At 41.7% G+C, this 13,454-nt stretch overlaps 1 protein-coding gene across 1 annotated transcript in view; it reads right to left on the bottom strand.

Annotated features, from left to right (window-relative positions):
* The window catches only part of EFCAB6 (EF-hand calcium binding domain 6), a 115,832-nt gene that overhangs the window by 23,609 nt on the left and 78,769 nt on the right, over window positions 1-13,454 (bottom strand). The window contains 4 exon segments of the mRNA XM_049822273.1: window positions 1,021-1,216; window positions 1,575-1,798; window positions 4,376-4,454; window positions 5,090-5,184. Coding sequence (XP_049678230.1) covers window positions 1,021-1,216; window positions 1,575-1,798; window positions 4,376-4,454; window positions 5,090-5,184 — 594 coding nt within the window.

A 13,454-nucleotide genomic window follows, 5' to 3' on the forward strand; every position in this document is an offset into this window, starting at 1 on the left:
TGGGCAGGAAGGCAAGTGCTGGTTTTCGCACAAGGCGGGTGGGAGGACCACGTTGCTGTGGCCACGGGGGTAGCAAGACCATCTTTGCAGGCAGAAGTCTGCCTCTAAAGCCATGAGCTTTGAACTGGACCTGAAACTGCAGGTGCAGGTGAGATGGCTCTACGGTTCTTTGTGGTAGCAATGTTTCCTTCAAGGTCTTTTTGATTATTCTTTCCCATGCTTGGAATTAATCTTACTGTGGCATCAAGAATTATTTACTCTAGAGGCTGCTGCATTTCAGTAGGCTCTGACACAACAGTCTAAGACTACTTAATATACAGCATTTTTTCATTCAGGGCTTTCAAAAGTCTATAGAGAAGTGGTTATTTTTATTGTTCTCATTTTACAGGTGGGAAACTAGGAAGCTTGCTGCTCGACAGCTAATGCACCTTATCTGTCTGTGTCAAAATCAGAAGTGGCCAAGAGCAGAAATGCAGATACTTGCAGAGCCCCAGCTGACAGGTGCTAACTTCTGCAGCCACTATAATGTGCTCGCATCTGATCATATGTCTTTATCCTCAGTTGCTACACGATCCTTTCATCTGATAAAACCATAATGCCTGCCTGCAGTAGCACATTATATCTACTTATTATAAGTCTCAGCTTAGGAAACTCAACAGAGCTATTTCAAAGACGTGTGCTATTTACACGCTTGGGACACAATTTACAGACAACTGGAGGAGGAAAAGGGGTTTGGGGAAGCGAGGAAGGTCCTGGTAATTTGCTATTTGCTTTTTCCTTTCCAATCCTTACATTCAGAAAATCTCTAGGCTTGGTTTGATATGCTTGTTTTGTGGAGTTACCAGAATACAATCAATTAAGAAGTCTGCTGCTGGCAGAAGACGCTATTTCTACACAGGCTAAGGTTGTTGGTAGCATTCAATTAATAGCAGAAAAGTTTTGAAGCCTTTGGGTTGGTCCCCAGCCAGGCAGAAAAAAAAATAGACATTAAATAAGATGCGGTGACCATATGAAACTTACCTTGTACAACAAATCGTAAGATGATGCAACTATTTCTTTTATCTTAATTAGGGTCTGTTCTAAGCTGAGCGCTGCAAAGCTTGCAGGTGGTGCAGCCTGCTTTTGTCTCTGTTGGTATTTAGATGCTCTGCCATCATCAATTGCTCTCAGGAAATCAAAATAGGAGAGCTTGCTGTCATGAATGCTGATTCCTAAGCTAAGGGAAAAACACAGAATGAGATATCAATGATTTTAAATAATTATCTCACTGTTGTCTGTACTGATTAATTATTACGATGTATGATCTGTACTGCAGCAGCACTTCAGGATATGCTTGTGCTGTCAGTGTATAAATCCTACTAGTTCCAGCCCAAGCTCTTTCTCAGGTCTAAGCCACCAATCTTGTCATTTAAATGCGACCACTCTCTCAGATACAGATCTAGGCCAACCTCCAGATGCTCAAGAGACCTGCTTTACCCTGGGCCCAAGCGTACAACCTTCCAGTCCATCAGCATTAACTTTGTGCTTTTTAAACACAGCACTGTATTTTGATCACAATCTACTGCTGAGTTTACCATCCCCGACGTGGCCGGAGGACACGTAGGCTCCAAGCCTTGTCCTTGAATCTCCGTTTCACGTCACAGCGTAAACACAGTCTAATAGACTCTGTCCAGTAGTAGATGTTCATTGTGCTAGGTGCTGGTATGTTCCCTCGACTTTCTGCTTTACAAAAATACCTTTGACTCACAGATGCTGAAGTGCTGCTTAAGCCTCCCAATATGTCGCGATCATTACAATTCTGAGAAAAAGAAGCAGAACCACGTACAGCCTGGTAAGCCGTTACCAGATATGAGCTAGGATGTCCAGTACCGCTCCATGATACTTTCCATGGACGTACCAGCACCGGTCTGTGCTCACTCATGGTTTCTCTACCGCGTGGGAGGAAACCAAACCAGGTTCCCTGCAACGCTTCTCCTTATGTTTGTGATAGAAAGGCTTACATTCCCCCTCAAGCTGCACTTCACTTTGCACAGCTTGTCAGGCCACTAGAGAATTATTTTTACGCGTTCTTGGCAGGACTCAGCCTCACTGTGGCGGGCACTGGCCCTTCCTCCTCTGGTGTGACCACTGAGCTGCACGGAGAGCTGGCCCGTGCTGTTGACTCGTGGCACGCCGTGTCCAGTGAGGGTTCCCCTTCGGATGACCGGTGGCCCAGCCCATGGGCTCTGCAGGCTGCACTCGCAACGTGCCGAATTTCTGTCTGTCAGCTGAAACATCTGCTGGATCACAGACACTGGGGAATTTCATGTTCTGTCACATCGGAAATGCAGTGGGTTACAGAGCTGACTACAGATAGCTCCAGGTAACAAGAGTGAATATATTTTTGCATCAAATATCAGCGTGGGGAAAGATGAGCTCTTGCATATGATTTGGGAATTTTTTTTGCAGAGGACTTTGTTACCAAACTAAATTAATTTTTATTCAAAGATGTTTTACCATAAAAAGACTGGAATTAAGGCAAGCTTCACATATGCAGAAAACATGTGACTATAGAAGTTATTTCCCATGAAAGATTAAGACAAGATGAATAGCACTAACCATTACATGAAAAGCTATTTTCCTCCAATGTCCTGTGACTTGTGACCACTTAATGAAAAGACAGCTGATATATTTTAAACAAAGACTTCAAACTTGTCTAACGAGCCTGTAGAGTTCATCACCACAAGGGATACAAGAGTAGAGGCTTGCTTCACTCTCACTTACCCAATATAAAGCCAGTGCAGTAAGTTTGTGGAATTTTCTACCACTGAAAGACAATCAGAGAGTCTCCAGGCTACAATATACATTAGGTGATTTTGATACAGATCTATTGGCTCCCATGGAATTATTTCAGACTGACCTCAGAGTTTTCATCTACAGGGAGGTTTTTAATAGACTTTAATAATTTTATAGCCAATTATCAGAACTATAGATTCTTTACATATATGTATTAGGTAAACAATTCCTATGCTGAAGGGGAAAGGCTGGACTTTTTTTTAGTCTTGCATTCAGCTTTTTTGTTAGAATTATGGTCAAGGCAAGTCCTAGAGAGCCAAGACTTGACAGAGGAGATGGCCCCACTACACAACCCTGATTTTCTTGTTTAAAACTGAATTACTGTAATGCACTTTTATCATCTGTTTCCACAGTAAATCACTGGGGACCAGTGTCTCAGCTACCAATCACCAGAATATCCAGTTACAAGAATGACTAATTAATGGGGAGAGCCAGTAAAACAAAGAAGCAGCTTTATAAAACAGGCTGGAAAAGAAATTAACTATAGACCCCATATCTGCGAGTAAGAAAAAAAAATATTCAAGAGCCCTGATTTTGCATCTTGCAGCTGCACAGCACTCCCACATACTACCCATGTCAAGCTGGCTCCAATATTGGAGACAGTATGTGGAAAAGGAAATAATCAACACCATTTCAGCGGAGAAATAAATTGCCAAGTGGGCATTAAAATTTTAGTAATAAAACTAAATGCATATGCTAATCTACTCTGTATTATTTAGAAAAGACTATTTTGGATCAAGAATGGAATAATCTGCACAAAATTACAATCAATGGAGGTGTTTATCATCAAGAGGTCTTTGAGAAAGAAACAAGCAGCAGATTCCTATTAAGGTTTCGATTCATAAAAAGTTGATCACCCAATTAAAGGTGAACTGTGAAAAGACTTTGTTAATTTTATTTCAAAAAAGAGTCTGGTCTGGCAGGCTCTGGAAAACGAAATGCACTGCTGACAGGCATATGACCTTTGGGGGACTGTTTGGGGTAAAGAACCACAGTACCTAATGTTAGATCAGGTCCTTTGTGTTCTTCAGCCTCTACAAAAGAGATTTTTTTGTCTCACTCATATCAACACAGAGAATTAAAAGCATAGTTTTGCACAGCAACAACATTGGATCATCTGAAAATCATTGCTATTCTATAACCTGATTTAATTCCAAATCTATTTTGAACAGGATCCGTTTCACATGCTTGCTCTATTAAATTGAAATTAATTAAATAAAACAAACCAGCAAACAAATACATATACTCAAAGCATACTTTTTTTATGTAAGAGGCCATTTCACTCTCATTACCTGCAGAATCAATACCTTACCTAAAGAGATTTTTTCACACATATACAGTTTTAAGCATGTGAGTATCTGCATTAGTTTTAACAGAGCTTCTTATATGCCTCACACGAAGTAGACACTTATGGGCTTTTCTGGGTGTGACCAAAGAGGTCCTTAGGAGATAATCATACAAACCTGTTTAGAGGACTGCTGAACCGATCGTGATTAAGGTACTAGTTGACTTCTTGTAGTATCCTGTGCAGGGCACATACTGTTACATAGCCATCTCTATTTTTACCCACTTTATGAAAGGCCTTATTGAAATCTTGGAAGTAATCCCTAAATTTATCCCTGAAAGAGAGCAGATGTTTATTTTAGCTCCTTTGTTAAATCAGATAAAAAGGATACAAACAAATATACAAAATAGGGGTGGAGGGGCAGAGAAAAATTTTGAGCTTATTTGTGTGTGGTAAGTTCATATAATTTATTCAAAGACTGCCAAGTTGTTCACAAATAAACCTCAAATCCAACATCCCTCCCCCATTCAATTTGCACATGGAATTGCACAGCGCAAGCCTCCCATTGTAAAGAAATGCTACTTGGGTGATTAACTGGCTACTCCCCCTGTTCAGAATTGCAGATACAAAACATAGTTCTTTCTTTTAAAGTCTGTCCTGATCAGAGTTACAAAATGTTTAATACAGCCATTAAAATGATAAAGGTTGCAGCATACTTTCTGCAATTTGAGGCTCATGAAACTTTGACATAGTAAGAACAACTATTTCAACAAAACCAGATAGACTTGACCAAAACTTGGAGTAGCGCAGGGCCTGGTCCATGTCTATGGGAAGAAGTTCAGAGCTCTGCTGACTTATGTGGACTTTAGATCAGCACCTTAAAACCTGAGATATTTATCATTTCTTACACATGACTGAATTCAGGCCTCAGAATCTTGACTCTTCCTCCGACTTTATGTTGTCACTTACCTTTCACTGACATCAGGGACCTCTTGATCAAACTTTGGAAACTCAAGGAATGTGCCTCTGCCTCTTGATTTAGCCAAAGCCTCTCCACCATTTGGCTCAAGAGGACAAGGCAGGCGCAAACATCTCTCATTACTGCATGTCTTCAACTAGCAAAGTGGCTTAAGATTAATCTAAGTTAAAATAGTTGTGAACTATGTCTTGAGGTAGATTACCAAGTATACATAAATTATCTACATATATTCAGCACTCAGAAGATGCTACCCTTACGGCAAACCCGACAGGTTTGGGTCTGGGCTAACACCTCCAGCCGCACTCCATTTGCTTTGTGTTTGTTCCTTCTGACAGCCCCAGGGTGCAGGGTGCAGAGGCTGGGTTCCCGAGAGTCAGGATTTTTAGAATAAAAGGTTTATTACAGCGATAGCGCAGTTGAACAGTGTAACCCGCATAATCAGGCACGATTCGTGGCCTCTCACGGAGCCCGTCTGTGGAGCTCACGGCTCCGACCAGCTCGCTCTGCTCCTTGCTAAGCCACCGCCAACGAGCCGGCATCCGAGCCTTACGTTTCCCCTTGGTATGAATAACGTCCAATCGGTTGTTACAAGGCTAACTCGGGACATGCTAAATTCATATTTTTTAGCAACACTCAGTCAGCCTTTTCAGAGCTCTACAAACTCTCATGGATCCCTTCAGAGGTGTCTGGTCTCAGGTCCAGTCACTGGTGCTGCCTTTCCTCACACAGCATTGCAGAATCCTTGGTTTTCCATTTGTTTTCAAGAAGCTGTAAGTTCAGTACAGTCTTTACCCGAACAATACATTTTCCTTGCCAATTGTTTCTCCTAAGAATCTGTCCTTTTGGAGTTTGCACTTCATATGAACAAAGAGTAATTTCGCCGCAGCCCTCAGGGTCCAGGAAACACCATTGTGTATGCAAACAGCATCACCTACCTTAAAAAATGTGAATTATGATATGACTTATGTGGGTTGTTAGCGATTTACTATATGCTTCAGACCCATTGTGCGATCCACTGTTATAGGGACTAAATTGGGAGTACCGTGACTCTCTGCTTAACCAAGTTTCAGCTGGCAAGAAACCATTTTTCAATGACATTCCTCTCAAGTTCAGTGAAAGTACAGATCACTTCTCAGCTTCACAGCTTGCTCGAACCATCTTTTAACATTTTTAGCTCAGCTCACCATTATACTCAGGATATCTGGATATCCTTCATTCTTTACAAATCATTTCAGATCTGAGCTGCTGAACAGGGCACCATTGCTAGCTAAAATTTCTGGGACTCCATACCCAAACAAATAGAGCATCGATGTATGTCGTAACATGTTCTGATGTTAAATTCAATCCAAACGCATTTTCAGGCTAATGCCCGAGTCAGGTACTTCCAACAGGTTCAGATGTATCAACATATGGTCTTTTCTTTCACATTTTTCAGCAGCCTTGTGAGTGTCCCATGCTTTGTGAGGCACGTTAGGTCATAACACATTGACACCGCTATGCTGTTACCTCTGAAGCGGGTGCTGCCAAACACAGAACACTCGGATCCGATCGGTTGTGTGGGCTTGGTATGCAATGCCCTCGCTACCCCACAGGAGGTAACCTTCGTGACTTTCTGCATTGCATCATCTTCTGTACAGCCTCCCCAAACCTAGCCCACTTTCTTCTGGAATAGAATAATACTTTTTTAAACTGTATTTCCAGGTGTTATGTCATTCTCTGTCATTTTCAAGAGAGATTTCAAGGTTCCTTGAATGTTCTAGAAAGTATGTCTTTGATCAGTAATTATTTCTCCAACTTAAACTTTGTTGTCAAATTGAAAGGTTTCACCTTAAAAAAAGAAGACAACCTAAAAGTCACACTACTTTTATATTCTGGAAGCTGGTCTTTCTTTTGCCTACAAAGTGGTTTGTCCCAGCTCTGACCATAATAGATCAATAAACAAATGTGTGACATTTCTTACAATCAGAGAGCAGAGCCAGAGCTCTGCTCCCTCCGTCTGTGCCTCGAATCATGGTGTTGACAAGTGCCCTAGAGACACAGGCCACACATTTCCATTGATTATTTTTTTAACAATACTTCCTGTAAGCCATCTTTTGAAGACTTTGTCTGTCTTCTAGTGCCAATATGCGTAAGGCCAGGAGTCGTCTTTATTCATGCCTTTAATTTGGGAATTCTCTTCCCAGATTTACAGCCCAGTATGTCCATTTTGTGTAGTATCTCAAAAGCCACTTGCACAGATTGCCTGTGCGATACGAACGCTCATGTAACATTCACATGCTAACAGGCCTCTGGACACCCTTGTTATCTTTGTGGATGACATATTTGTAATGACTCTGTTTTATCTTGGTGACAGTTAATCTTTTATGTTATTTCTCTGCCCTTACATTTGCATTTCTGTCTAATCCTACTTCTGAGGCCCTCTTGGAAACTTTTTTCACATTCCCTACTGGTTTTCTCTCTACTTGACATCTTCATATCTATTTAAGTAGCCACAGTTGCTTCAAGTGAATGGCTTTTCCTACACTTTCCTGTGAAAACTCAAGAAGGGACTTTAAGCCTAAAGGAAGTCTCTGAAAGCAGACTCTCCTGTACAGTGGTCTAAAAATGCAGGGTGTTTGTCAAACTCCTGTCATGCAAGGAAGTTTGCTTGGATCCAGCAGAAGAATCTGAATTTGTAACTTTTGTAAAAATTTATTAATATCTGTAAAAACATATGCAGTCCTTTTACATGATGCCCTGCTTTTGGCTGGGATAGAGTTAATTTTCTTCCTAGTAGCTGGTATAGTGTTATGTTTTGGGTTCAGTATGAGAAGAATGTTGATAACACACTGATGTTTTCAGTTGTTGCTAAGTGATGTTTATACTAAGTCAAGGATTCTTCAGCTTCTCGTGCCCAGCCAGCGAGAAGGCTGGAGGGGCACAAGAAATTGGGAAGGGACACAGCCAGGGCAGCTGACCCAAACTGGCCAAAGGGGTATTCCATACCATGTGACGTCATGGCCAGTTTATAAACTGGGGGGAGTTGCCCTGGGAGTGGGGATCGCTGCTTGGGAACTAACTGGGCATCAGCTGGTGAGTGATGAGCAAGTGCATTGTGCATCACTTATTTTGTATGTTCCAATTCTTTTATTATTATTGTAATTTTATTATTGTTATTATTATTATTTTCCTTTCTGTTCTATTAAACTGTTCTTATCTCAATCCACGAGTTTTACTTTTTTTTCCTGATTCTCTCCCCCATCCCTCTGAGGAGTGGCAGGACTGAGTGAGCAGCTGAGTGGTGCTTAGCTGCTGCCTGGGATTAAACCGCGACACCTGAGAACATCCTTTGTGGGACAGTGTCTGTCCTCAAACATATACTTAGCCCTGTTGGGTGTAAGAACAATCTCAGTGACTTGTCTTTTGATCTTGTTGTTGCTAATTGGTTCTTCCATTTTTAAACTTCCCACCATTACTCCTACATAATCTAGCTCCTTTACAAGCTTCTCTCTCACAACCAGAGGAATGTTCCCAGCAGCGCGTGTTGCTGTGAAAATACAGCTCTATATTCTGTGTCTACTTTATCTGACACTAAAGATTTCTGGGTACTGATCTCCTGTGTTTATGGTTCCATCATCAGACTCACTGCTTTAACCAAGCCCAGGGCTAGGCATATTTTAGACCAAATATTATCTCTTTCTGTCTATAAACTTAAACTACTGTGTTTATCTTCACTTTTCAATTTTAGTTCATACAATCCTTTAGAAGGAATTAGATTCTCGGTAGACACCCTCAGTTTCCATAGTCTTTCTTCATATGGCTTCAGATTCCTGAGCCAGATTTTTCACATTGTGCTTGGAGGTACACATTGACTGAGCGCCAGTTTTGAATTTAGAGGTGTTTATGCTTAGTCTGCAGCCCCCTTGTGCAGCTTTTGCACAGAACGTCTATGTGTATTTTGTTGTATAGTTGGTTTGTGCACCATCACATAGATCTGGGGATATGGAGGGTATTGTCTTTTGCTTCTGCTTTTCCAGTTCCAAGGTCTCACAAAATAACTGTATTTCTTATAGCTGCTGCAGAATTTCTAAACTCCTGGACATAATATGAATCTGTGAATTCTCATATATTTCACTTTGGTTACTTCTTGCAGGTAGCTCTGAAAAGTCTTTTCAAAACTCTCGTAGTTTCCTTTCCTGACAGACAGCATGTCCTGCTCCCCTTCTAATATTTCCATACTGTCCCTTATGACTGTCCTAGTTCAATTAAACAGCTTTTTCTCTCTCTCTTTTTTTTTTTTTTTAACTCTACCTTCCTGCGATCTTTCTGTATCTTTGGATCTTAGATGCCAATTGCTACCTGATCCCTTAAAATGGAATCTCTGAAAACATCATAGCTACTTGACTGATCCATTTTTTTTTAAGATCAGCCAAAAATTCTTCAAAGGATTCCTCCTTCTGCATTCGCGTATGAAACCTGTGTCTTTCAAAAGTTCAAGTTTCTTTGGGAGTGCAGTATTCCTTCAACTTACTTTCCGTAGCTGCATGGATTGCCCTTTCACCCTGGCTTGGTTTCATGCCATTAAACACTTTGATAGCTCCTACTCCTGTAATATTCCAGAAAATAGTTGTAGGTTCCTTATGATTAATCTAGCTACTGTATATAGGTTTCAAAGCATGATGTGAATCTTTTCAAGGGAACGGCAATATTGTCCGTGTGTTTTAGAGTCTCTAAAAGCCCCTAAAGAGCTATCACCTTTTCTCTCACTTTCAAATCTCCTTTTTCTGGTTAATTCCTTTCTCTTTTTCACAGTCTGCTCCTGTTACCATGTGGTACTTGTTTTACACTCAAAGCAACACTCATATTGGAAAGAGCATAGAGGTACACTGCAGAGGGTGCACATCAGTCAGAGTGCACTTGCATTGCACTCAAGGTGGCTTTACTGTCTTGAATCTCCATGTATCTAATTACTGATTAACCAGCTTAGACTCGTTCAACCTCCTCTTAGATATGAGACCCTAGAGATCCAACATCTGCTAATTACATCTCTGAGTTTTAACTTTTATTATGTTCAGAAGCCTACAGACTTTCCAGCAGAGACACAAATCTAAAATCTCCTGACAGAGGGTTTGCTTTTTTTTTTTTTTTTGAGTTATTGTAACGTGCCACAGCTTAAACACCACGGCTTTACAGCGATTGCAAAAGGGGCAATGGTGGAGGAGGATGGGTGCTGAGGCCCAGCAAGAGACCAAAGGAGTCACACCTCGGAAGCAGGACACAGCAGCCTAAAAGCCAAAACCAGATGACCACCCCCAGGGCAGTTTGTGATTTCAGCGAGAGATTGATCTCCAGCCCCACAAGACTGTTTAGCACTGCTCCTTCCATCTTGCAAGGGTGTGCTTTGAAGGCGTGGTATGGTCCATGTAGTACCCTCATTGCAGAAAAATTCTGGAACCCTTTTCAACTGTATGTTACTTTCAGTGCCACTCTTCATCACCGCTATCATCTTCTACTTAAAACTTCCCAAAGAAAGTAAAGGCTGAAGTAAAATCTAACCAGTTTTTGAGATTCATATTTTTGGAAAATTGAGGCATTCAATATTTTTGGACTGATAAAAGATTTCCAAGCCATAATTATTCCACTCACAGCAGTAAATATGTGTGTGGAGAAAATGAGGATTAAAACCATAGATCGAGCTACAATGCCAAAAAATAATATTTTCTTGCAAATGTTTTGTATTTTTCTTGAAGAGCTGGAGAGCCACTGTTCAATGTCTGTTTCTAATTTGGGTGATTTGTTCCTGTGAGTTACAACAAAAGCAGAACGGGGGGAAAAAATGCACAGCAGTATGTTTTGAATTGTTAAGACGTCCAGAGCTTTTGTCTGCCTCACAGTGTGTAATCACAGGGCACTGAAACTGCTCCAAAGCTGTTAGGGTGAGGTTCGCAGCCCTTGCGGAAAGCCAGAAGGAAGGACACAGGCTGGATGCAGCCACTGTGCAAATGGAAACGAGAGGGCTTAAGCGAGATTGCAGAAGGGGGAGCGGTGCCGATGCGAGTCCCACACCTGAGGCACACCTCCTCCCAGTCCAAATTTGACAGGTGAAAGGCACCGGTTTTCCAACTCATTGAGAATGAAGTGGGGGCCGAGACCCACGTGGATCTCCGTGATTAAGTTGTGCAGCCACCGCATCTGTTTTCCCAACCCGGAGCAGCTCTCCTTACACCGACCTTTGCGGCAGGAGGGCACGGTGCTCACCGGCGCATCCCGCTCAGCGCTCTTACGCGGTCCCAGAGCGGAAGGCTGGCGTTCAATCGGACCGCTGCCTTCACAGCCACCGCGCCCAGGGATTTCGTCCATCTGGCAATGACTCCGGCTTAAGGGTCGTTTATGGCTTTCCAGGGCCTTACGTGAAATCTGAGGAGTTCAGAGGCCTGGGTTCAACTCTTGCACTTTCAGCTTTCCAAGAGAGAAAACCAGGGAGGAACTGCTGGCACGGGACTGCTCCCACCAGCCAGGAGGTGGGTGAGGACGTGTGGGAGACAAAAAGAGAACATTCAGCGGAACTGAAAGGTGGCAATAATCAATAACAAGACATTTGCAGACCACGAGCGATTAAGTTGTGAACTCATTCCCAGACAAAGCTGCAGATGCCAGAAATTTCAAAAGATTGAGAACAGAACTGGATGTCCTATATATATATATATATATAATGTATATATATATATAAATATCAAGAGAAGGCAGAATCTAACAAATAATTAGAACATAATTTTTGAAAGGGATATTAAAAGTCCCATCTGCAGGCTTAAACCAAACTCCATAATTTCACAGGATGACACAGACCCAGTGCAGGGGGCAGAATATTCCACATCCATCTATTAGAAGGCTGCTCCACCTCAACCAGAAACATCTGGCTCCAGTTCTAGCAGATAACTGAATCCAGTTACACTTGACCCAGCCTGCCACTTTCTGTTTTCCTCCAAATTATGGTTAAGCAATCGCTATGCACTTATCTGTATGTATTTGTGTGTATAGTTGCCGTATACATAGTTCTAGACATAGTTGTGGTAGGTTCTCAAAAGTAAATAATTCTGAATTATATGGACCTGCCAGCATGTCACATCATGACTATTTTATTTTTACCCGGCATGTCTTCCCCATTGATTTAATTACTCTCCAGCTGCTTCAGGATGAGTATTTGCATCTTTGAGCCACACTGCATAATTTCTGCTTGCAGCACAGCATCTTCCCTACTTGCAGAGCTGCTTCTTATTTATAGCATTGGAGACAGGGCTGCCTTGCATTTGGCATTGCACTAACAGGAAAGAAATAGAAGGTCCCTGACCAAAATTACTCTTCATCCAAGTCTAAGACTAGAGACAACTGGCTGGTACAACAAATGGAGTAGAACAGCCCAGTATGAAAGAGTTAGGGCCAAAGTTTCACGTCAGACAGTTACAAATACAGCAGTAAGCAATGCCTACAACACAGCAGCTGCCTAACCATCTCTGCTGTATATTTTGCAATTTTTTACAGGTGGAATGCTTGTTGATACCTTTGGGTGTCATAAGTGCAGTTTATGCCAGAAAGCTGCAATGCAGGTGGGAGAGTTGTGATGCTGAAAAGAAAGGACAATTTTGCCCTTGATTCCTTCAGCTTATTTGGGATACTGAAAAACAGAATCTAAAAAAAAGCAGGGTGAAAAGGCAAAAGCCTTAGCTTACAAGCTTCTCTCTGTGTTTTTGTTTTTGGGTTGGGTTGGTGGGGTTTTTTTGTGTGTCTAATGATTTCCCAAGCTGCCTCTTTATCTGCAAGACAAGGCTGCTCTTCTTTGTTTATGAGTGTATCACCTTTACCAACAACGTCATGGGGAATTATCATTCTTATCAATAATAATTTACTAGTTCCTACAACTTCTAGACACTTTCCAAGCACAAAAGAAAGCAAATGTGTGCTCTTGGGGGTATATTTTTACAAGTTTTTTGCTCCTGAGGGTTTATACTCCTAAATAAATAACTAAATAAACAAATAAACAAACAAACCATTCCAGAAGAAGAATGAAAGCACAAGCAGAAAGCACGATAAGCATCCAGGTGGTGTCTATCCACAACCTGGGTATATAAAGTTTTAACAGCATTGTACTGGGGCAGAGGATTCTCCTGCTGCCTCAATCTGCTGGCAGGTACAGGAACCCTGTAGCAGCAGCAGGTCAATCACTGCTGACTCACTAGGGCAAGCATGGATCATTAGTCTCCACCCGGAGTAGGATATCATTTTGGCATTTGTTTGTCAAATGCTCTTCTCAGGAGCAATGACCTATTAACTCTGTGACTGTTGATTTTCTCCGAGGCAGAGACTCCTCTTGCTTGAAGA

This window comes from Accipiter gentilis, chromosome 18 (genome assembly GCF_929443795.1).
Source record: "Accipiter gentilis chromosome 18, bAccGen1.1, whole genome shotgun sequence".
Classification (NCBI taxonomy): domain Eukaryota; kingdom Metazoa; phylum Chordata; class Aves; order Accipitriformes; family Accipitridae; genus Astur; species Astur gentilis.